Source organism: Adiantum capillus-veneris, chromosome 5 (genome assembly GCF_014529385.1).
Source record: "Adiantum capillus-veneris isolate H3 chromosome 5, ASM1452938v2, whole genome shotgun sequence".
NCBI classification, from domain to species: Eukaryota; Viridiplantae; Streptophyta; class Polypodiopsida; order Polypodiales; family Pteridaceae; genus Adiantum; species Adiantum capillus-veneris.
In genome coordinates, this window is record NC_140935.1 from 86232341 (window position 1) to 86259049 (window position 26709).

General features: G+C 39.5%; 2 protein-coding genes across 2 annotated transcripts; one reads left to right on the forward strand and one right to left on the reverse strand.

Annotated features, from left to right (window-relative positions):
• Nucleotides 1-11044: 11044 nt before the first annotated feature.
• On the reverse strand, nt 11045-12057 carry LOC147457668 (auxin-responsive protein SAUR40-like). Its single transcript, XM_086513632.1, has one exon. The coding sequence runs from the start codon at nt 11817-11819 to the stop codon at nt 11289-11291; it is 531 nt and encodes a 176-aa protein (XP_086369758.1). The 5' UTR covers nt 11820-12057; the 3' UTR covers nt 11045-11288.
• Nucleotides 12058-21128: 9071 nt separating this feature from the next.
• Nucleotides 21129-22609, forward strand: LOC147457669 (NADH-plastoquinone oxidoreductase subunit). The gene is given in 5 exon segments (XM_086513350.1): nt 21129-21432; nt 21435-21526; nt 21529-22021; nt 22024-22395; nt 22398-22609. Coding segments are annotated over 5 exon segments (1473 nt in total).
• The last annotated feature ends 4100 nt before the right edge of the window (nt 22610-26709 follow it).

Sequence of the window (26709 nt, forward strand, 5' to 3'; positions counted from 1 at the left end):
TCTTGATTCCGTAAGTGGTGACAAATAGGTAGGTTAGGGGTCTAGATTTTGATTCGGCTTGTTTTCCATGCGTTTTTTGTCTTTTCACATTGACATGCCTTCTGGAGGTATAGTGCCTTGTTGTTTGATATTGTTGTGTAGGAATCTCCATCCACATGGACGAGGACATCTTCTTCAATGAAATGAGCATCTCCATCCCTCCAATTGTATTACTTTCCCTGATTCATGCTTGTGAATAATTATCTTGATGATTGTGGGTTTCCATGGTGGTTTGATTAGTGCATTTAGTTATGTTTTGTTATCTGCAATTATAGATGTTTAAATTTATCTTTGCTTAAGTTGATGAACTAGAGTTAAGTCTTATAGATGAGCCTTTGAGGTTAGGAGGCCGTGACTTTTGGTTAACTCATTTACTTGACCACTAGTCTTAGTTGGTAAAATTATCCAATTGTTTGAGACCTTAGGAGTGTTTTACGCATAGAGAAGCTTTCTCACTTAAACAACAAAAGACACTAGTGAGAATACAAAGGAAATGGAAGCAAAAATCAAAAGTGCCACAAAGATAAAATTTTAAGTTGGAAGAGAAATCCGGGTTTGATTTGACACTTCATTCACATGTATTGTCTATGGTATTAGAGCCCTAAAGGTTCCCAATGTGGGTGCTTTTCTTTGAGAAGCAAAAATCCTCGTGCATACAAAATAAGCATGCACGGCAAATAATTTTGATACAAAAAGAAAAAAGCAGAATGATATGAAAAAGACTTCCATTAAGCTTAAGTGAAAAATTAAGCTCTTGTTTGGAGTTGTGAGAGTTAGTTGACTAATCAAAGCTGAAAGGCACAATTAGGGAATCTTGCATTTAGATAATCTTCCTAACTTTGCTACTACCAAAGTAGTTGTTTTAACCTTAGCCATAACTAACTAACCGATAGACTCATCCATAAGCCCAAAACTCTTGCTTGATTAATTTCATCAAAGTGCGATTTATTCGTCCTTAATGGAAGTGTAGCATTTCATAATTCTATGCATTTATTCATCTCCTCATATACTTTACATTCCCCTCATGCTTTATTGCCATATAGTTCCTCTTGTATACTCTCACGATGAACTTGTTGCATAGACAATCTATCCCAGATGCTCTACCACCTCAACGAACGGGCTTCACCTCACTAGCTTCCAAGGACGGAATCTACATCAAGAAGGGGGGTATGTTAACCAACAACAGGGACTTATGATGATGTGATTACAGGTCATTCACTGGAGTCATCACCGGGTGAATAGGAGGGTTGGTGACTGCACAATGCTCCCCATTGCTTGGTGATGAGCTTGGCATTAAAGTCATCACAAGTGACAATGGAGTCAACACCGAGAAAATAGGAGGCTTGGTGACTGTCCAACGCTCCCCATCACTTGGTTCTAACCTTCGCAAATGTATGTCAGCTCAGTTAACACCCACGGATGCCATATCACATTGTTTGGAGTAAGGCATCGGGGTTGTTGGTTCTATAGGTACCAGATATCTCACTTGACACTATTTTTACTTTGATCGGCTAGTGTATGCTTATGTGTGAATGTGCCAAACTCATATAAAAGGGCCATTGTAGCCTAAATCCCCTATTTTAAAGGGTGCATGCTAAAGACGAGCGCTCTTGCCTTATCTCCATCTCCTTCTCCATCACGTGCTCACGAGTGTGTGTGTATGCTCGAGAGAGAGGGAGATAGAGTGTATGTGAAATTGAGCATTGTGGCAGCATCGGTAGCGGCGAGGCGGTTGAACATGGTGGTGGTGGCTCCCTCTTCTTTGCGGCTAGGAATCCTTCACGGCGGCAAGCGTAGAGCGGCAAGTCCATAGCTCCGACACATGCGGCAGACGTGCACACGGGCTCAATGTGGTAGTCGACCTTTGGTTCACATCATCTAGTGCATATGCATGGATCTATCCAAGAGCACAAGGTGTGAATCTTGGTAGACAATGGTGCTTCAAACAATTCATTAACTTACAAGTAGCGATGATAAATGGCCACGATGCCAAGGTGTGGGAAACTCAAGTGAGAGATGTACCACTAGAAATTCAAGGGTATCACATGTCCTTGAATTTCCAAGTTATGAATAGGAGTGGGTGGATGTGGTATGTGGTTGAGAATTGTTACATAGTCTAGGATCATCATTGCACATGCTACTATTGGTAGAGAAGGATGCGCCTTCCTAACTACTCATATGTATAATAGAGCTTGTGAAGCTCACTTCTCAAGATGAAATAGAAGAAGTTTTATTGTGTTACTCCATGTGTCATTTTCTTTCAAATGTTGATACTGTGTTGAATGAAAATTCCTCAACGTCGAAATCTTCTCTCTCTTCTCTTCCATCTATGGCTACTACTCTCTCTCCTAAAGAAGAAAATGTTGCTAATAAGCTAAAAAAATTATTAATGGAATATAAAGATGCATTTCCATATGATTTTCCACCACGGTTAGCATCAACATGGGCTATGCAGCATGGCATAGACATGGTTGTAGGCAATAAACTAGTAATTAAACCGCCCTACAGAATGAGCTATTCTTAGGCTACTGAGGTGGAACGTCATCTTGCTGACTATCTCAGTTGAGGTTTTATACAACCCAATTCTTCACCATGGGTCTCTCCCATCTTATTGGTGAAAAGAAAAGCTGGTAGTATGTGCATGTGCATAGACTATCAAGGATTGAATGTGGATATTGTTAATAACAAGTAGGCATTGTTGAGAGTGGATGAGCTATTTGATAAGCTCACACATGATCACATCTTTACAAAGATAGATCTACAATTAGGGTATCATTAAGTACGCATTAGGATTACACATATACCCAAGACTACATTTTGAACATGGTTTGAACACTATGAATTTTTGGTTATGCCCTTCGGGTTGATCAATGTGCTAGCTACTTTCATGACACTTATGGACAGTGTCTTGAGACCATATCTAAGCAACTTTGTTATTGTTTTTCTCAATGAAATAATCATGTATAGTGCCTTTGAGGAAGAGAAATTACAACAGTTGAAACAAGTGTTTGAACTATTACACGAGAATAAGTTATATGTCAAATAATCAAAGTGTGATTTTCTCAAGGAGGAGATTCAATACTTAAGGAATGTTATTTTAGTTAATGGGATACACATGGATCAATCCAAAGTGGATGCCATTAGGAGGTGGCCCTCTCCCATGAATCTTGAAGAGCTTCAGATTTTCTTGGGATTTGCATGTTTTTATCAAAGGTTCATTAACACTACTCTCATATTGTTGTTCCGATGATGGACCATGTGAAAGCCAAGGGAAAAACCTTTTAGTGGGGTACAACTCAGCATCAAAGTTTTGATGCTCTCAAGGAAGCATTAGCTATAGCTCCTATTTTGGCGTTTTAGATCCTTTAAAATCATTCGTTTTAGAAATGGATGCTAGTAATCGTGCTATTGGAACAATCCTTCTACAGGAGGGAAGGACAATTGCATTTGAAAACAAGAATCTTGATTTAGCACAACATAATTATTCTCTTTACAAAAGGGAGCTCTATGCAATAGTGTTTGTTTTGAATCCATGGCAACATTATTTGTATGGAGCTCAATTTGAGATTGTATTGGACCATGAAAACATAAAATGGTTTTACATAGAAAATAGATTTGAAGGGTCAAAAGGCTAGGTGGGTTGAGGTTCTTCAAGAGTATGATGCAGGCTACACTATTGTAAATGATGATACAATGTGGTAGTAGATGCTCTTAGATGTCTTCCCGCGATCAACTCTCTTCTTTTTACAACTGCAATGTGAGTTTTTGGAATCTGCCAAGGGAAAATGTGATCTTAATGATGCATACTCCAAGGTGTGGATCCATGTAAACATGAGGGATCCTTCTCACTCCAATGATGGTTGTGTATCTATTTCCTCCACATCTAGTTCTCCTCTTTGAAGGGATAAGTTGCAGAGATGGAAGAATTTTTCCATAGATGATGGGTACCTACCACACAAGGGGAGAGTCTGTGTACCAACGCACATGGACATTCGGTGCCAAATTATTTATGAATGTCACGACAATCCAAGTGCAGGGCACCCGAGCATTAAGAAGACTTATAGTCTCGTACAATGATAGTTTTAGTGGCCGACTTTACATGGCTATGTCAAGACTATGTCTTGCATTGCCAAAAATGTCAGGTAAATAAAGTAGAGTGCCTGAAGGCAGGATGTCTCTTGTATCCATTGGAGATTCATAATAGTAAATGGGATAGTATCTCTATGGATTTTATTGTGGGTTACCAAACATTGTACGAGGTCATGACTCAGTATGGGCAGTGTTACTAAACTTTGCAAGTTTATTCCAACCAAGTCAACAATTAAGACTCCAGAGTTAGCTAGGTTATTTGTGGACAAGCTATACAGACCGTGCGGGTGATCGTGATCCCAAGTATAACAGCCACTTTTGGTGGGCTGTGTTTAAATGATTGGGTAATGGCTAGTTTTATTCCTTTCATGCTGATGTATGGTTTTTAGCCTAGGTCACTAGTTATGGTGGGTCTGGCTACTAAAAAGCTTCAGTAGGTCAAGGATTTCCTCCAAAACCATATGGATATGATAAAACTACCTCATCAAAATGTTCAAAAAGCACAAGGTCGCTATAAAAAGTATGCTAATGAGAAACATTAACAAGTTACCTTTACAAAAGAGGAAGAGGAATTTTTGCGTGTACTAGAGCATTCCAAAAGCTTGAAGACTTGGCCACAACACCTAAATTTTCTTTGAGATATTGTGGGCCTTTTAAGATACTCAAGCTAGTTGGTGATTGGGCATACAAACTTTTGTTACCTGCACACTCTCATATTTATCAAGTATTTCATGTAAATCGTTTACGTAAACGCTTGCAGACTACCATGATTTATGTACTTGTCATCATGCGCATCGACAAGCTCTAGTCAAGTGGAAAGATGCACCTGAAGAAGATCCCACTTGGGAAAACACTAGTGTTCTTAAGAAGAAATTTTCCACTTTTGTTTTTGAGGACGAAAACACTTCTCAAAGCGAGGAGAAATGTAAGACCAAGGGCCAACCTTGGAGGTCACGGACCTAAGCTAAGGCCGTGGACTACTTCAATGGAGAGTGGGGATCCTAAAGAGGGCTAGTAAGAGCTTACTTATAGGGTGGTAGGGAGGAGGATCACCAAGGCAATTCCCTTGGGTCTCTCACTTCCCCCCCACGTTATAGATACCAAGGCTTGGTTATTATTAAAAAAAGAGGCTTATAGGTCTCTTACACCTACATATAGGTTGTAAAAAGTATTGCAAGCTAGAAATTTCCATGGCAAGATCTTTATTATTGTGCTCCCCTACTCCCATGGATCGTATGATTTCAAGTAGTTTTTCTTTTCTTTGCAAAACTCACAACCAAAAAATAACAAATTCTAGTCATGCTGCTCTTGAGCCATGATGTCTCCTAGCAACCAAAGATACATTGGCTAAGAGAGGAGCCACCCCACGACAATGAAGAGGACATCAGAGAGACACCTGACCAAGCATGGAACAACCCTCAAACTGGACAAGGCTCCATATACTTAACCATGAAGGTCCACCATTGCAGCACTAGTTACCTTATTCCACTCCACAGAGTTCCTCCGTTTCCTAATGGCAACAATAGATTCCCTTCTTTCTTGTATAATCTCTATGAATCTAGCTGCATTTAGGTGTCCTAAAAAACCCAATAGTTCCTTGCCTTCCAAACGTGCTTGAAGTAGCAAAAAATAAGTAGCTTCTTTGCACTTGACCACCTTCCCACCTAGAAAAACATTGTTCTTGAAGAGCCCTATCTGCCAGGTCTTTTGAACCCATTTACAAATCTTCCCTGCTAGGCCACAGATCATCGGGAACTCCTTGAATAAACGAGGGAGGTCCTTGCTAGACGGTTTGCATTGCGAGCATCTATTTGTACCAATACCTTTGGCTAAAACCTTCACACCAATATGTAAGGCCTCCCATAGTATCTTTCATAGGAAAACCTTCATCCCATGCAGCCAATGAGGACACCAAATGTTCTTCACGATTATCACCCACCTTGATTCTGGCCATTTCTTGCCCCATTGTTTCTTAAGGGGGGGAAATAAATCCGACAAGACCATAAGGGTGTTGAACACATTGGTACAAACAAAGTTGGTCGAAGCTAGAAGCGGTGCCAAGCAGTGTCAGGGGTGTCCACATCTGCATGACAAAGTGTTTAAACAGGTACAAAGGTCTTGGGCATGCAAAGGATAGCCAAATGTATGTCTAAGGTGGTTTTATAGACCAAAGAAACTCCAAAATGAGCCAATTAGGATGATAGATCAAAGTGCCCAAAATGTAAAAAGTGTGCCATGGAATGTAGAGTTCAAGATGCTCTAGAAGTCGATCCAGACGTCTCGTCAAACGAAGCCCCGGTGTGAAAGATATTTTAGTTTGAAGATAGAAGGATTTGCAGATCCTCGATGGACAAGGCAGGTGATGACATGTGGCTAGAGCTGCAGATAGTGGATATGCATGAAGAGCTCAAGTTGTGGAGCATGCCGATCTTTTTGGATCGTCAATTGGAGCTCTACAAGGCAAGTTATGGCCATTTGAAGTTTTGTTGGGGGCCAGTTATGGGCCCACTTGGTCGCTTTTGAAGTTGTGACATTAGGATTGGGCAGGTTCTAGGGGGTGGTATGCATCGAGTAAAACCAGTAGGAGTTGACAGCCCATGAATCAAATTCTTGATGGTTGATGAAGTTGGCAGTCAAAGGCAAGTGGGAGCCGGCCAAAGGGGCATCACCAGGGTGTTAAAACGATAGTAGAAAAGAAAAAAACAAATAAAAGTTTGGAAAGATGCAAGGGGCACTATGACATTGCTAATGCACCCCCCTCTCAAGTCAAGCAAGGAGATAAAATGAAGTGCAAATGAGCAAGCAAGAAGCCACCTTCCCGAGCTTCCAAATTGAGGTGCCAAGTGGACCAATCAAGCGACAATTTCCAAAGTTGAAGGCCCCCCACTATAAAAACTATTTTTTAATCATTTACAAGGGCCTTTTTCTACCGTTTGAAGCCTATAGAGAGGAGTTTTTGACAGAGGAGTGTGTGTGGGAACGGGGCCCCCCCTTTATATTTTCTCATGTAAATGGCCTTTGTGATGACAATGCAAGCCTTGTGAGCGTTTTTTGAAGTGAAATCAAACCACTATTGCCCATTTCTTGGCGTCATTTCCCATTCCTCCCTTCTCTTTCTCCTACTCTTGTATTTCCCTGCAGTGCTGACAGTGTGGATGTGTGTGCCCCCCCCCCCCCCGACTGGCACTGCTTTGTGTAAGAGAGTGAGAGTGAGTGGTTGTGTGTGTGTGTAAGGGTTGAGACGGACTGTGGCAGTGAGTGTGCATTGTGTTGTGGTCTTGTGGAGTGAGTGAGCATTGGGAAGTGAGCAGGTGGTGGTCTGCTAGTGCAAAGTGAGTCTTTTAAAGGTGTTTCTGAGAGGATAGGGGTTCCGTGGATACCATGAGCTATAGAGAGGCCCTCTCGTTGTTAGGACTTTTTTGGAGCAAGGGATTGTACATATGTACATACCCATGCATGGTGCATCAAATAAAGGATTTCCCATTTTCCAAAGCCAGGTGGTTACGTGGGGCCCACATGTGTACATCTAGGACATCACGTACATAGTGCATCGATTTTCACTATTATCAGAATCAGTGTGTTTTTTCTATAATAATGAGGAGTTGGTAGCACGTAAAACTTCTCGAGGAAGCTATCCGCGGGTCGACGACATGAGGTAAGCAGGTGCGTCAGATGGCATCTAGTGGCATCAAGAGGTCGAATGGGGTCAATATTTGCACGTGGATAAGTACGGACACAACGTGGGTGTTTTCTTGTGATAATTATGCAAAAAGGCCATCATGAGAACTGTATCTGGGGGCCACTTCACGTGGTTGCGGGATGCATTATTGAAAAAAGTTGAGTGCCAGGTGTGTGGATGGATGCAGCAAGGTGACAACTATGCACTGCGAGGCCACTTTTTGGCCTGTTCGGGGTCCGTTTGAGGTCAACTCAAAGGCCAAAGGTGCCCAAGTAATAAAGCTAAGTGTGGGAACTGAAAAACCTGAGAGAAGACCAGGAAAAACGTGGAGAGAAGAGGAGGAACAACCTCAACTATGTTTTTGCTATTTTTGGAGCCTGTTTTGGCCATAAACTGCTCATCCGAGGTCGGATTTGAGCACTTTGACATAGAAGACTAGGGTTTTGGGCCGTTCCGGACACGATGGTGCTGTCCATTTTTTCAAATTCCTCACTGTTTTTTTGTTGTTTTGGCTGTGTAAGTTTCTCCTATTTTAGCGAAACTTCTGCTCTAATTTGTGATTGTATCTAGCATATTTTACCCATATTGTGTGAGCTATTTGACCCCTTGGTTTGGCCCAAGCTCAATTTTATCTAAACATAAGAAATTCTCCTCTTTTGAGCTGATTTTTTTGGGTGTGTGTGTGTGTCTCTATGTGTGGAGTGTGTCTCTATGTGTGGAGTGGGTAAATGGGTAGTCTCTCTCCTCTCACTCCATCGGTGTGTTCCCTGTCTCGACTAGGTGGGTTGTGTAAGCCGAGTGGTGCCCCATAATGTGTGTGTATCATCCCAAGAGTGTGTGTCGCATGATTATAGAGGCGTTGTGTGTGTTTCCATCCCGCTCACAGCGTGTGTGCTGGGTGTGTTCCCTCATCCCCCCTCTCCGATGTCCTTGGTTTGCGATTTAAGAAAATGTATGCTCGTGGGCCACCACCATGATTTCCACTCGAATTTGGACTCGCAAAAGGAGGCAGACACCACCTGTCTAGCCATTCAAATCTCTATTAGCCAGTAATCTCTTAGTTCCACTCATGTGAAACTAGGAGGCCAGGTGGTCTATTCCTTTTGAGCTTCTGCTGCTGCATTCCCAAAACTATCCCAAGGTTGTAATCCTTTGTTATTAATCTTTTTGACAACCTCCCTCCAAAATGGGTTTAGCAGGATGCTTCCTGCCTTAGATAGACAAGGGACCAATGTGTTATAGAGTTATGAAAGTACCTTGTTATCTCTCCCCATTCCAAGGCCTCCGTTGCTTTGTCACATTTTCAAACTAGCTCGCCTGTTATGCCCCCAAGTTTCATGCTAGACCACCAAGGGGCAAACAACTTATCATGCATCTCAAGCCCTTTCCATTTCCCACCTTGTGAGCATAGTTTGGCATTGTCCATCATGGCCTTTGTCATAATAGCCCATGCATGGTATTTCAAGTAGTATACCCTATCTTTGATCTAGCAAGAAAATTGTATTTATAGCATTTTCCTCTCATATATTACCTTTCTCATAATGTTTAATTTCAAATTCTCAATTTCAAAATGCTTGTTCCTAAGATCTCATAATTGATGCCATTGAAGAAGAGACATGCAGGTATGGGTGTGTGTGTGCAATCACGTAAAACTAGCTCTTGTGAAGCATCAGAGTGCTCATAACTGATGCCGATGCCCTTGCGAAAGAGACCTAGCACAAACGAGTGTATTAAGTGGTCATCAATCTCAAAATTATGCTTGTTGTTGTTAAGAGCTTATGATTAATCGAGGAAGAGACATAGGACACATATGAGTATGGTAAGTGACCACCCATTGGATACTATACAAATAGCATGTGAGATTATAGAGAAAATTCTTTGATGCTTTGGGCAAAAATAAAGGAGGTTTCTCGTTCTTAGAAGTCTACCATGACATCAAGCTTTTTTTTTTTTGCAGAACTCACAATCGTGAGTGGATTATTCAAACTATTTTACTCACGGGACAATTTTTAAAGTAGGAAAGACCATTAACACTAGAATGGTAACCTAACAGAACATAAAAGTGTCCTTTCAGGGTTTTGGGAAAAAATTCCAAAACCATAGTAGATCCACTCATTTTGAAAAATCCTTTCATGAGCTTATAGTTCAATAACTACTACATATGGAAAAAATGAGAAACTTGTAATTTTTCTCATCCCTTGGTCACTACAAGCCTCCAAAGTTGATGGACCAGTGCAGTTTGCCCAAAACAACAATTTCTTACTGTTTATTGCATATAAATAAGAGTAGAGATTTTTGTAGGACATGAGATAAAATGCCCCGTTAACTTCAATGGGTTGGTGACCAAAACATATGGTTGCTTTTACCTCACTAAATTTTTTTTGGGCAAAACAAATAGATACAAAAAAGTTGCATTTTTTCAATTCTGCGGACCTATCATCAAAGTTTCTATAGTCACGCTCAATACAGATACTATAGACATGTTTTCTTAGTTCCCTTTGGGCCTCTGGATTCAAAAGGAGCCATGGAGCATGTCAAAAGAATAATGGATCTCTTACAATTGGAACCTTGGGGGCAATGATAAAGTGCTAAATACAACGAACATGAAAAAACTGGGTTTAGCATTATGACCTCTAGAAACCCATAGAAACTACTCAATATCTAGCCAAGTTTGTAGTCTATGATTAGATATGGTCACTACCTACAAAGCCTAAGAAACTAGCAATATTGAGAAAGTTATACTTGCTACTCTAAAATGTATCGTATTCTTCAGCAATCAAAAAACTCAACCATCATCATATACTATGCTATATAGCATATTAGGTCCCCCAAAACTCAAGGGAGATTAGCTTTATGTTATACATTACACTTACACAATCAAAATTGAATTTGAATATCAAGAAAGCCACCAAAAAAATCATAAAAGTGCTAATTTTGGCCAAAAAAAGGATTATGCAATTCTTGTAAATTGGTCATAACTTTCAATTTTAACACTTAGCTCTCCCTACAAGCATCAAAACATGTTGAGAAATATGAAGGCCTAACCTCTAGCCATCTAAGCCTCACAAACATGAAGTTTAGAGTGGTATAGTTGCCAAAAATTGAAAAAAAACCAAAAACAGGACCCGTTTTTTCACACAGTTTAGGTTCAAAAAGGTTGTGCTCTAAGAGTAAGGTTAATGGTGAGATAGATACTCAAAAAAAAATGCTAAGTTTTTTTCAACTCATAAGGCAATTTTGTGGATATATAGCACCTAGAAATTCATTTTCATACTCTTCAAATAATTCAAGCAAAATGGTCACTTAACAGGACACAAAAGTGTCCAAGGACATAAAAGTGTCCTGTTACCATTCTAGTGTTAAGTTTAACAAAAAAAGGGGATATTTTGATTGCCCCATGATATGTAAGTATAGAGGTTTTTTTAATACCATTCGAACGAAATGTGATATACATGGTTTCTTATAAGTGCACTCCTGAGGATTACTTGGTGGCCTTCTTTGGAGCGAGCTTTGGAGATTGTGCTATTGGTTTTGCAGGATATCTATGAGAGAAAGAGGCAAGCACCTTCTCAAAGTGCTCAATGTCACACACAATTTTGAGGATACCAGTGTTAGAGTAGCCATATTCTAGGGCAGTGTACTCTAAGAGATCAAGGAAGACTGGATGATTGAGATCCTTAGCTTTGACAAGGTATCTCTTGGCATCATCATAACTGCCGCCGACACAAACCGGGAGATATCCATGAGGCACATATGTTGATGCAACATCGACTGTTCTACAAGTCATGTAAGTGGTTGGCCACTTGAAAACTATTGGGTTGTGCCTCTTACAAAGAGGCTTTTGTGCAACTTTGGTTTTAGATCGCTTAATTGAGATATGCCTTGAGATCATATCTATGTCATTTGTGCTTACATCCCAAGTATTTTCTACCTTGGCAAGCTTTACAAATTTGAAGTGATTAGCGAGCTTGTGTTTCTGTGAAAAGGGTTGGGTTAAGAACGAGAGATGCATACTTGAAGGCTGTGAGTGAGATTGATAAGCATGAAGAGGTATATATGCCTAGCGGCTTTGAAATTCAAGAAGGAAAGCTTCTTCGTGTGATGATGAGTCCATTGTTGTCGGAACGGGGAAAAGCATACAGTCCAAACACACACACACAGAGAGAGAGAGAGAGAGAGAGAGAGAGAGAGAGAGAGGCGCAGCTCTAAGCTTTAATGGAGAGCTTGAGCTGCCGTGCAAGCAGCCACTAGCAAGAAGAGAGTTGCACCCATTATCTTTGTATGTATTGCGGAGGGTGGTGGGTGTGCGTTTTTTGACTACTTGCTTTGACCGGCACCCGAATTGCCACCATTATTATTAGAAACCTATGCAAATGCCAGGACGATGATACTCTCTCCTGCGTTCACCGCCCCACCATAAAAAGGAAAATTCCTCTCTAGCAAAAAGACACTTGATTAACGGTTCATTTGTTCTAATCTCCCCCATTCCTTTAGGACTTTTTACCCTCACTATAGGATCGATCAGCTTCATCAAAGTAGACAGCGAAAGCTCATTGAAGGTCTCCAATTCATGACCCATATGACATATCAACTTATTCCTAGGACGTCAAATGTGCTCTCTCTCTCTCTCTCTCTCTCTCTCTCTCTCTCTCACACACACACACACACACACACACACACACACACAAAGGCTTCAATTCATGGCCCACAAGATATACCAAGTTGTTTTTAGGACTTCAAATGTGCTCTCTCTCTCTCTCTCTCTCTCTCTCTCTCTCACACACACACACACACACACACACACACACACACACACAAAGGCTTCAATTCATGGCCCACAAGATATACCAAGTTCTTTTAGGACTTCAAATGTGCTCTCTCTCTCTCTCTCTCTCTCTCTCTCTCTCTCTCTCTCCCCCCCCCCCCCCCCCCCCCGGCCAACAACACACACACACACACACACACACCTATAGATATAAAGCGATAACTATTCAGAATAATTTTACTCCTCCTCATGAACTCATGAGGTATGCTAACGTATTCTAGGTCGAGCTTCCATGCACTAAATTTTCTCTATGCTACCTTTAAGTAGCTTCATTTGGTCTTCCTAAAAAGCCAGCGTTGGTTCTTGAAGGCAAACTGACTAGAGTAGAGAAACTATTTGTAGCATGCACAAGGGAAAAGAAGCTTGTGCAGTTGCATCATTCACATTTGGGGGCCATCAAAAATGTCTACCTTGATGCATACACATGGAGAAAAATAGCCTCTCAATGCATAAGAAGGAAGCAAGCAAGACTACTCACACATGAGGACTAGTGAGTAGGAGATTAGTTAGTGTTGAAGAAGAAGATGGACACCATAGCCAAACTCTTCCAAGCTCTCATTATCCAAAAAGTGAGTACATATTCCTTTTATACTTAAGGTTGCTAAATTTTTTGGGCACATAAATACTAACAATTACTCACCTGCACAACTATTTTGCAATGATTATAGAACTTGGAACTCATCAAGAACCTGTATATCATTTATACATCATTGCGGTTGTAAAAAGATAGATTAAAAATATTTAAGTCGAGAAACCACTTTTTGACTGCTTCTTGTGAGGTCCCTAACCCACCAACTTAAAAGTCATGATGGGATAACCCAGGCAACATGCCATCAATAATAGATTGAGTCTATAGCCCTAGAAAAAGGACCTAGTCATGGTTCGCTAGCAAAAACAAAACAAAAACTTAAAATAAGTAGATTTTTTTGGCCCTATGAATTCGCAGGGCCAAGGAATCCTCTTTCAACGCTTTTTTCTCTCTACATATGTTAGAGCATAGCCATTGGTGCACTCCCGGGTATCTACTCTCTTTATAAAAAAGAACCTAATCATGGTTCGCTAGCAAAAACAAAACAAAAACTTAGAATAAGTAGACATTTTGGCCCTATGACCTTCGCACAAGGGCCAATGAATCCTCTTCCAACACTTTTTTCTCTCTATATATGTTAGAGCATAGCCATTGTTGGACTCTGGGTATCTACTCTTTATAAAAAAGAACATGCCAACTGTGAGTGGTCCATCTTAAAAAGCCCCTATATACAACTACTATAAGGTGATTATGAAGCCCCTTCTTACATTGTTGTAGAAGGTGGGACCGGTTTTTTAAGAGATGCCTCACACTCATCCTTGTGGGACCAACCTCATTAGAGAGATTCTTTCTATAGGTTCTCTCTAATGTCTACAGATTGAGACTTTCCAAAATAACCAACACCAATAGATGCCATGTGGAGGTGTAGTAGAGTGGTTCTCTATTGTACGACCGTGTCATGCAATTGGAGTCTAGTATCAACACCTATAAATAGGACCCATTAATCTCATTTTAGGGTCTTCTTGTATCTTGAGACTCTTGACACTTCTTTGCATCACTTGGGAGATCCTAGGAGAACCCTAGAGAGCTTAGAAGTACTCAATGATGGTCTTTGCAATTTGTACTTTTCAGTCACTCATTCCAAATTCTATTTGTAATGTGAATATGTATCACATGCTTAGTTGTCTCATTCAATTTTCTATTCAATTCAGTCATGTGTTTGAAGTCTACTTATTTGATTCTATTGTTAGAGCCTGCTTGTCTGATTTTGCTGCTTGGTCACCTAATTTTTGAACGTTTGAAGTCCTGACAAGCTACTCTAAGCCTCACTCTGGAATAATTGTCAAGCCATCCAACTAATTCCATTTTCATTCTCTCAAGAAAGAAAATCTAAGACCAATACTAATGCTAGTGGGCTAGGAAACACAAGCACAAACACTCTTAGTCAATGACAAAACCTTTCCGAGGAAAGGAGTCTAAAACGACAAAACCGTAAATGTGATAGATGATCCATGTCAAATCACGGAGTTGAGAGGAAAAAATTGATCAGCAGGATAAACCAAATCATCGGGAAAGAGAAATTGTTCACCATGACAAACCTAGATGTTGGGAGAGAGAAATTGAGTACCATGACAAACCCAAATATAAAAAAGAGACCAATGACTTGAAAATCACATTTCTAACATTTGGAGGCACCAAGAGGGATGACCCAAATGTTCATCTCCAAGCCTTCAAACAATATGTGATGTTAAGGACATTGACAAAGATAACTGGGAAAAATACTTTCTTCAAACACTGAAGAATGTAGCTAAGAAGTGCTACTATCATTATCCAACCTGAACCTAAAATGTGTGGAAAAATTGTGTTCTATTTTTTTTGTCTTTTATCAAAGTTTTCCAACTTCTCCACTATAAAACTCCTATTTGTGAGGTCTAGCATTGTAGAGGATTAGCCTTAGTAGTTCTCAACATGTTTTCATGCTTCCAAGGAGAATCAAATGTTCAGAAGCTATGACCTGATTACAAGAATGTACCAATCCTTTTTTTTGGCCAAATCTTACATTTTTATGGAATTTTGGATGGCTTTCATGAAATCCAAAGGCAATTTGGATTGCATAGGTGGATTCCCTAACTCAAAAAAATTCTTCCTTCATTTTTGGGGCACCTAATACCCGATATAGCTTACCAAGGATGGTTGATCTTTCCAATCCAACATGAGTCTAAGCCATACTAGTGTAGCTAGTATAGTTTTATCAAGATTTGTATTGACGGATGGGTCAATAAGACTATGTGTGAGAGAGGAAGAGAGAGAGCGTGAGCTTCATCTTAGCACTACTCCCCGCTTGTTCATCACATTGTAGATCCGACTTCACTATTGGTAGCCTCAGTAAGAGCTACGCGACAACACCAAGCATTCCTCGCGAAACGAAGCGAATGTGCTCACACATCTACGAGCTATTTGCAGTTGTAAGTATAGCAAACGATGTCTGTTTTTTGCCTGCAAGTAGTCATTAGAATCGTAGCGACATAAGCTACACATAGGTACTTATAGATTTCAATTTCAGGCACTTTCAAAAAATTGACATGTCTTTATACGCGTTTTTGGCAGATGGATTTAGAGCTAGGATTTGGAGTGTAGGGGCTTTGGGACAGGTGCATCCTAGTGAGGGGATGGTGTTCCATAAGTTTCGTATGATTCTGGCATGGTTTAGTGAGTTTCCTTCCGTTTGTGTGTATACGGGTTGGATGGTGTAGTTGAGAGTAGTGAGACTCTAGATTGTGGTTTAGTTTTCCTTTTAGAGTGTTGTATGTGTAGCATGGTCTCAGCCTGACAAGCTAAAGAGATTTCCTCCATGTGCTTATCGTGTCATCTGTGTCCTCGATTGCCATTATGTTGATCTAGGTTGTGTTCATGCACTTTATAGGTGGTGTGATTTGCTCCCACAACGACACCAATGTTGTGGGAGCGAAGGCGCCATTGCGGAGTGAATCACACGACCTATAAAGTGCATGTAACACAACCTAGATCAACAAATGTCAATTGAGCTGCTCCTATGGTAATCTTCACTATCCCTCATGTACCTTGGAACTTGAGGCCTATTCCAGTTCCAAAGGCTCATTTGCAAAAACTTATTGAGTGGCTTAATGAAAAGATCAAGATGGATATTTTGGAGCCTCCTTGTGCTCCATATTCAAACAGGTGGTTCATAGTTCCAAAGAAAAATGGTTCTTTACGCTTTATCCAGGATATGCAACCCGTTAACAAGGTTACAATTAGAAATGTGGGTACAAGGCCAATTGTAGATGAATTTGCAGAGGCATTTGTAAGAAGGGAAATATATTCTATGGGCTATTTGTACTCAGGGTATGATCAATGCCAACTAGCAATGGAAAGCAGGGACCTAAATATCATGAGGACGCCTTTGGGCTTAGTAAGGATGTGTACCTTACCTCACGGAGCAACTAATTCAGTTGCACATATGATGAATGGTATGAACAAAGTCCTACGTGACTTCATATCTCAAACTACAATGCCTTTCCTTGATGATGTGCCAATCAAAGGATGTGATATGTAAGTGATATAGATGTGGCTCTGGACGTGAGGGGATGCCGCAAGTATATGGAAACCATATCAATGATTGTGATAATATCTTGTCAAGGTTGGAAGAGGTGAACCTTACCTTGTCTAGCCAAAACTCGGTGTTTGGTGTGAATGAAGTTCTTATTGTAGGACATATGTGCGGGCCATATGGTAGAAGGTCTTGTCCTACAAAGATTGATGTAGTTCAAAGAATGAAAGAGAAATGTATAAATGTGACTAAGGTTTGAAGGTTCTTGGGTGCATGTATGTTCTATGTTATCTGGATTCCACATTATGCGCATGTGGCAGAACCTTTGTATCAACTTTTGAGAAAGAACCAGAAATTTCAATGGGAAGAAATGCATACACATGCCATGAGGAAATTAAAGAAGTTGTTGCTTATGTCTCCAACTTTGAGGAAAGTAAACTATGAATGTGGAAGACATGTGATTGTGACAGTGGATACTAGCCCCACAGGAATTGGATGCGTGATTGGGCAAGATGATGATGATGGCAAGAGATATGTGGTGAGATTTGGAGCAAAGGTCTTAAGTGCTCGTCAACACAACTATCCATAGGTAAAAAGAGAACTACGGGGATTAGTCACTGCATTGAAATGCGACAAAGAGTATTTGATAGGAGCAAATATAATAGTGGAGACTGATTGTCTACCCCTTCTTGGAATGATCACAAGGTGATCAACTCCAGACATTGCTATTTTGAGATGGATTGCCTACAGAAAGTCCTTAAATCCAGAATTTAAGAATATTGTATGAAAAGATAATCTAGTTTTCGATATGATTTCAAGAGCAAGGTATGAAAATGAAGAAGACATGGTTGTCGAAGGTGATGATGTAGGCACAAGATTCTACAGTATTTCTCATGCCAAGGGTGATCATGTTTGCTTGTCAAATGAACTTGAGTCCTTTACATAGGACCTATATCAGGTGATTGGTTGCTCATTGGATGCTATTTGAGCACTTTGACAAGGCAAGAAGGGTGGACTAATCAAGAGATCAAAAGAATACACAGAAAAGCCTACGGATACTTTTTGAAAAATGGATACTTGTGGAAGCATCCAAAACAAAGAAATGGGATGCCATTGAGGGTTGTGAGTGATGAGTACACACGGACCTTATCAAAAAGTTTCATGAGAGTCTTTATGCTAGGCACAGAGTGTATGGGCCACCTTTACTAAAATCAAAGAGAGGTATTGGTGGAAAGGTATGTATAAATATGTATCTCATTTTGTGGATTCTAGTGAAACCTGTCAAATGCATTCAAATGTACTTCATTGTGATGGGTTTCACCCTACTTACCCATTGGCCATGCACTATAAGTGGGTAGTAGATTTGGTTACAATGCCATTGGGCTTGTGGAAATGAGATACTTAGTGCTTGCACGAAAAGACTTATCCAATCAGGTTGAAGGTCGTGCTTTAAGAACAAAAAGCACATAACACATATGTAAGTTCCTCTTAGATGATGTCATTAGCCGTTATGGTTGTGTTGGGAGAATAACATTGGACATGGGTGAGTTGGATGCTGACAAAGCAAGGGAGTTTTTCTCTAGGTTGGGCATTAAACTTTCTCTCACTACTGCATATAATCTTGAGGGAAGTGGTAAATCAGAGCATGTACATCCTCCAATAATTAAAGTTTTGGCTAAGGCCTGCAAAGGTAAAATGATACTGGCCTAGGTTATTGCCTTATGCTTTATGGGTTGATCGTACAATACATAGCTCAGTCACTGGTTATATGCCTTTTGAGTTGATGTATGGTCAGAAATGCCAATTGAGGATGTAATTCCCACATGGAATGTATTGCCTTGGGAATATTGAATGATTAGGGAATACCTTATTGATTTGCATGTACAACAATTAGAAATAAGGACTCAAGATATTGAGATTGCAGTAGCACGATTAAAAGTTGCAAGGTTGAAGAATAAGGATAGATTTGATAAAAGGCACATGCTCACATCTAGAGCTGTTGAGGAAGGTGATTGGGTGTTGGTGTATGACAGTATTCTTGAGATAACCAACATTCAATGATAAGAAATATTACAACTCACTCTCAATGCTTTTGTTATGTGGGACCAAGTGCTATGATGTACGTAGTGTGATATATGCGAAAATAGATGCCATCGTTGCAATCATGTACATACCTTGCTGGGAAGACGAGGCCCTAGACGTGGCATTGACGTGTATTTTATCACATTATAACATGGTTCTTTTGATTTAGAAATGTACAAATGTCAAGTATATCAAAGTGGCACGCTCGTTTTGCCTAGAAAGTTCAATGCGGGCGATCTCGACCAAAAATAGCAAGTTTCATGTGCAGGCATAAGAGATATATCTAGAATGCTTTCCAAGTGGTAAAATGAGTTTCAGGATGAAATTTAAGCCCAATGGATTTTTCCACAAGTTTAGGGATTTTTCCCAGCTTGTTTGGGCTTTTACGGGCAAAAAAGAGCATTCTTTGGCAAAAAATTACCCGAAAATGGTAAAAAATGGCTCAAAAAATGACACATCACTCATGGTTCCATGACTATGAGGGGTGAGGGAACATTTTAAAACATGAATATCATCACTTTAAGCTCCTCTATAAGGGATAAAAAGCATGCACCTATGGTATGCTAGTGCAGTCCCGTGTTGTTCCAACCTAGGGATATTTGAGGCTGTGAGGCCACCAACTAGTGTTTCCCCTCTTCAAATACCTATTTGAGAATGTATAATGAAGTTATAAAGCTTCCATAAAATGTCTACAACGGAGAATTGAAGCGTTTGTATAGGGTTTTTATCAGGGCCGAAGAGCACTGCAACTATATAATTGGCAGCGAGGCTACACCAAATCATCACACACACAAGAGTTTTGAGTTGAGCTTGGTTCTTTTTCAAAGATAAGATTTCATGTCTTGAGTTTTTTTCTTTGTGAGTGTGTTTTTAGCCTCAAATCTTCTACGACTTGCTTGATTTTACTGTGAACTCTCACAGGCAGAGGCTCGGCGCTTTCCACGCCGCACGCCGCACGCCGCACTTCTTGACATTGCATATGCCCGATAAATCTCCTAGTTGTCAATTGGATATTCATAAAAGATGTGAAAAAGAAAAAAAAATAAAAACTATAACATTGATTTGGAGTCTGCATATTCTATGGGAACTCCGTTGAGTACTGCCCAATAAATTGTCTGTCGATGACCAAAGAGTATGAACTTTCCAGTTTACAATCATCATGAACTCAATTTTGATCAAACGGATTTGGGGCATTTACCTCCTCCCAACTCTCAAGATGTTTGAATTCAAACAGTTTTGAATTCAAGAAATTATTTTGGGAGATAAATCTTGGGAGAAAGAAAACTTGGCACCCAAGTCATAATTTTCCACACAAGTTACCTGCTCAAAGAATTTTTTGGATAAACTATCTGCTAAAAGACTGGCAAAGAAAGATTAAAAGATATAGGAAAAAGTAACTATTCGCCATGAAAAATTTAGTCAAAACACTTAAATAATTGTGTCTGACGAATATATCAAAATTAATTAACAATTTTATTTTGGCAGCGGTAGGATTGGATATCCTACTAGGAAGTTTAGGCACAATATCACTTGTCAAGAAAATTAATTTTACTTTTCCTCCGGTGTCAATTTTATAGATCAATTGAATTTGTTAAAATGGTGATTGATTGATAGGTTGTATAGTTTTAAACACCTAGTTGTTGACTTTTCCCTCAGCGGCAATATTTCAACTCAGCAAATTAGTTTGATACTTTCTTCCAATTATAACTGCTAGCTAACACCTTTTTTTAGTTTACCATAAATTCAATTGATAGCTTATCCCCTGGGTAGAAAAAAAAAGAGAATTTTTTTTACAAAATAAAACTTAAGATTTTGAAAGTGATGAGGACAGCTTATCCGGAGTATTCGGGTATTTTTTTTGGGGGGGGGGATTTTCTTTTTTCCAAGTAACTAGTAGGAATTTACCTTATTGATTTAAGAGGAGTAGATAGACTCAATGGCACATTTAGTGAGATCCTATGATACATGTATTGGTTGTACCTAGTGTGTAAGATCATGCCCTACAAATGTGCTAAAAATGATACTATGGGATGGATGCAAGGCAAATCAAATAACTTCTGCTCCCAGAACAGAACATTGTGTGGGATGTAAGAGATGTGAATCTACCTGTCCAATAGATTTTCTGAGGGCACGTGTCTACTTGGGGGCAGAAACTACCCGTAGTATGGGTCTAGCTTATTAATTGGTAGGACGGAAAAGGTAACCCCTAAATCATTCATTTCAACTCATACCCAAAACTTCCCACTTCCAAAGTTGGGTATGAGTCCTCTCATTTGGCTTAAACAGTCTCTATTAAAAATTATTTCTTTTTCAATTCATGATTAGTGATGTACCTCGGTTAACGATAATCGTTTCCCTCCCAATTTTTGTTGGTTTGATGATTGCAATCCTGCCTCGTAATGGAAACAGAGTCACTCGATGGTATACTCTGGGTATTTGCATATTGGAATTTTTACCAATCACTTACATATTTTATTGTCATTTTCAAATTGATTATCAATCCATCCAGTTGCTGGAAACCTTTAACTGGAGAAACTCTATCCATCTTCACTTGTCATTAGGGATCGACGGGCTTTCCCTCGATCTTGTCATATTGACGAGTTTTGCAGCTACTATGGCAACCTTATCACTCTTAATACACAACTATTTTACTTTTTAATGCTAATTATGTATGGCAACCAAATTGGATTATTTATTTCATGAGACATTTTGCTTTTTTTTTCTTTATGTGGGAAATAGAACTCATTCTAGTCTAGTTACTACTAAGTTTATGGGGAAGAAAAATACATTTATACTTAGCCACAAAATTTGTTTGATACACAATTGGTTGCTCAATATTTTTATTGGTGGCGGCTTTTACTATGAGTTTTTATTGTAGCGAGGTTCCTTCTTTAAATATTCAAGAGTTGATAAATAAATTGTATCCCCTTTCTTTAGAAGTACTAATCTATGTAGGTTTCTTGGTAGCTTATGCCATGAAATTGCATATCTTTCCCTTCCATGCCTAGTTTCCATATACTCATGGGGAGGCACACTACAACACATGTATGTTACTAGCCGGAGTGCTATTAAAAATGGGTGGATACGCACTTATTCAAATTAATTTGGAATTATTAACTCATGCACATTTTTTACTTGAATTGTGGATGATGTTACTTGGAGCAATTCAAATTATATATGCCTCCTTAATTTCAATGAGTTAGCACAATTTTAAAGAAGAATACCTTATTCTTTCATTTCTCATTTGGGTTTTGTAACCATCAGAATCGGTTCTTATAAAGAGACAGGTATTAATGAAGCCATATTAAAAATGATTTCCCATGGTTTGATTGGAGCTACCTTATTTTTTATCGCAGGTACCTATTACAATAGAACTTGAACTTATGTACTGGATCAATTGGGAGGGGCGTCTATTTCAATGCCTAAATTATTTACCATGTTTAGCACCCTCTCGTTGGCTTCTCTTGAATTACCGGGAATGAGTGGTTTTGTGTCAAAATTGCTAGTTTTTTTGGGAGTTGCTACTTATAATCAATATTCTTTTTCCTTTAAGGCATGAATTACGATGCTAGAGACAGTCGGTATGGATTAACTCCCATCTACTTACTATCAATGTTACGCCAGCTATTTTATAGTATTAATTTTTTTGACAAATCAGATCCTTACTCAATTGATCCTGGTCCAAGAGAATTATTTATTCTAATATGTTTTCTCTCGCCAATTCTAGGTATTGGTTTATACCCAAATTTGATTTCATCTATTAGGAATACTAAAGTCCCTTCCCTCCCACTTACATGACTCAACGTTATGAGCTAGGAAATGAGTACCTAGAGAATTTAGTACGAACTAATAATCTTGTTTGTACACCACCTTTATGGCATAGAAGCATGGGATGAAGAAAAGAGTTTCTTGGAAGGCCAATATAATAGATTCACACAGGTACACAAAATAGCTACAATTTGGTAATTGTTTTTATCTGCAAGAAATGAAGAGGTAGAAACAAAAATTTGGAAAATACATCTATTTACTAACAAATCTGTTCCTGTTTCTCCTTTTAGGTTTTTGGAGTCATTTTGCTACCCTGCTGCTCCCCCAATTTCTCAATGAAGTCAAGTTTTTTGTCAAATTTTTTTCCAAAACACTTTTTTTTTTAATCTCTTCGCCCCCCCCCCCCCCCCCCCCCCCCCCCCCCCAAATTTTATTTTCCTTCAATTTACCAAAATTAACCTCCTGGTCTTTGCGCTAACCATCCGTAATTATGCAATCCAAATCCTAATAAATTGACTCCCAAGAAACAAACCCAAACTAAGAAAATCCCCATAGATGATGCTGTGGACGGTCCCCCCCATCTTCCTCTTATCCACCTTCACGTGAAGGTAAGTAGCATATATTCACCGAGTTACCAATGCCCAAGTCTCTTTCGAGTCCCAACTCCAATAAGATCCCCGAGCTTTATTAGCCCACACTGCACCAGAAAGTATACCAATAGTCGACAGAGAAAACCCCAAAATTATTGTTTGGCTAGCCCACTTATCCAAGCAATTAATCAATTGGCACTTTCGTGAGTTGGAGATGAGGAAGTAGGAATAGCTTTCCACACCAGTTTGTTTCCACATATTCTTACGAAGGTTCATCAAGAAAAATAACAATTGTTTCTCAAACTTGTGTGGCAAAGTTACACTACCTACCTTGCCGTAGAATAAACTTAACAAAGTTATTTCTAGCAAAGACCCATGCAATGAGGTTATATAACTAATCAACATTGCACTTACATGCATCATTAACCAATGAGATGCGAGGCGGGTACTAACAACATGGGGGAACGCATTTGCTGGGGAACTTGATAAGTTGATCCACCCACATGTTTGGTTTTTGTGATTACATCGGGAGTTACCCCATGCAGCACTACCTGTCGTAGAATAGATAGTGGGTTCCTATTTGTCTTTTATCTAATCAGCTTCATAGCTTGATAAAAGTCTAATAAGCTAGTGATTTTTTGCCGTTTTTCAGGATACGATCAACTAGCATGTTTGCCAATTGATTGCGATAAATTAGATCCGATTCGATATTTCTAATTTTGTTTGCTACATTGCTCTGATGGACCACAAGTTTACAACCACTTCAGACTTCAACCTTTTTGTTTTTGTCTTTTCTTGGCGGTGTTTTAAGCTACTATTTTGGCTTCTTCACTCCATATTGTAGAGTAGATCCACCGGTTAGTGGGGGATCTCCCTCCAAACTGCACGTGCAACTTTTATCAAATACAACTTTCTATATGATTGGGTAATAACTATAATTTCCAACCAATTTCTATTTATCACATAAATCATATTCACTCATTGCACATTGAGCATTCGTCTTCCTCTCTTCCACAGAGGAAGAAGAAATAGGCATGGAAATGAAAAATCTTGCAATTCAATTATCTAACGAGTAATGTCCATAGGTTTCTCGATCTAATCGATAGATGTAGGAAAGTCTTTGTCAAATAATCGTAGTCTTAACCCAAAGCTGTTTCGAAAGGAAAAGGCTTTTTTTTCTTAGGTGGAAGTTCGGGTAAAACTCAACTTAGCCTACTAAAGTAAAACACCTTAGACACCAAGTTGTTTCACACAAATAGATGGGTAAAGGTCAATATTTGCAGTAGCAAGCTTCAATCCCTTGGCAATGTTGGGTCAGCTACACATTTAACATATCAGTAAAATTGATACGGAATCTTTGCAATGATACGAGTTGCAACAATGCTCTGCAACACACTGAAACACCCTTTTTTACGATCTTTCACTCCTACAACATCTAAGGCTCCTCTAATGATGTGATACCTAATGCTTGATAGTTCTTTGACCCTTTCGCCTCTTAGGAGGACCACCGATTGTTCCTACAAATTGTGGCCAATACTTGGTATGTAAGCCGTTACCTCAAATTTGGAGGTTAATCAAACCCTGACGACTTTACGTAGGGTAGAGTTGGGTTTTTTTGATGTAGTTGTGAGATAGTTGGTAGCTATAACAACGCTATAGAAAACCGTATGTAAGATTTGCATCTCATACGGCTCCTTGTCATTCAATTAATGTTGGGGAAAGAACTCTTTTTAATTGATTATGACTACAAGTACAAAAATAAATTACAAAAAGAAATCTTACCCTTTTTCCTTGCAATCCATTTTCAAAGTTTCACCGTTGTGCCCCACCAATTTTTCAAATTGAAAAAAAGTAACGTAGATGGAAATATGCAAAATCTCCCAAATTGATTCGTGGGTTTATCGATACAACAAGTTTCCCGCCTTTGCGTCAATAATATGAGGCAGATTCAATATAGAGGAGATTGACGAGTCGGTATCAGCTTATCCACATGATTCATTATCTTCTTAGAAGGAATTCATTTTGAAATGAAGGTAGTTTCAATATCTCACTCTCGTTATTGATTTTGTTCGAACCAGGGTAGTCGAGGAGGATTTAGAAACCTAACGAACTACCCAATAAGAATAAGTAGGTGAACTAAACTATGGATCCATAGAAAATGGATGACTATTTGTAGTTTACCATTGACGACGACATGAACGTAGCAATGAGGAAAAAAAAATTGGGAATCTAAAAAAAACGAAGGGAATTAATTTAGTAGGTTCTTTCTTTTGGTGGTTGTGACTTAGTTAGCTTGTTACACGATGAACCACTAGTAAAGCCCCGTTGCGCTTCACCCCTCCCCCTCCTCCTGGGAGCCAAATGAAAAGTTTGGGCTTCGAAGGAAAGGGATTGTACCACGCGATTTGAGTGAGGTCAAGCTGACTCCACCAACATTTTTTACTAGCAACCTTACACTTCGGAGATTGGGAGGGGGAGAGGCCGAAGGTCTAGCAGCGGGGGGGGAGCTAGTATTTGTAGGAGTGAAATGTTGGTATACCAAGTGTGGATAAAGATTGTATTTAAGTATGGAGTTAAAAAAGTATTGGGTATGAATAAAGGCAGCCTTGAATTTCTCACAATATGTCTCCTAGATCTATTTCCAATTGAATTTGGGGACTTCACGCATTGAAACTGCCTCCCAGTCTTTCCTGAGGTGGAACTAACAAGACGAAGAAAATGGACCAGTCACACCGGGTAATTCATTACCTCTGCTCATATCCCATCACTGCGGTGCGGGATCCCTAAAAGGAAAGAAAAAAGAAGAAGAGAGAGCTTTGTCCATTACCCATATATTCTTTCTTGCATCTGCTTCTCTCTCTCCAACTATGCTAGCTTTGTCAGATTGATTCGAATTGGATAGGGAAAGCATTTTGGGATTGTTTCTTGGTAAAATATTTTTCCGAGGCGCCAGAACTACCGGCTTAGTCTTCAAATTGAACTTGAGTTCAACTTTTCCAAACTTATTCTAGACATATTTTTTTCTACCCCTTTCGGTTTGGTAATATGTAAGAGGCTTATGGGATTGACATGACTTGCAAGTAGGGATACACTCCGAGTGAGCTTGAAGATATGAGGCAAAGAAATCCAGATTGTGTCTAGAACTAGAAGTAAGAAACAACTTCCATTCAGATTTCTCTGTGTGTAGATAATCTATAAGTGGTAGAACTACTTATCCCGTGGAGAGTTTGAAACTTGCTCAGGATGAACGTTGGCGGCATGCCTAACACGTGAAAGTCGGACGGGCGGCATCCTTGTGGTGTTTTGAGTGGTGGAAGGGTGAATATCGCATAAGAACCTGCCCTGGGAGGGGTACAACAATTAGAAATAGTTGCTAATACCCCATATGCTAAGGAGGAAAAGGGAGGGATCCACCTAAGGAGGGGCTTGCGTCTGATTAGCTTGTTGGTGAGGCAATGGCTTACCAAGTCAACGATCAATAGCTAGTCTGAGAGGATGATCAGCCACACTGGGACTGAGACACGACCTAGACTCCTACTG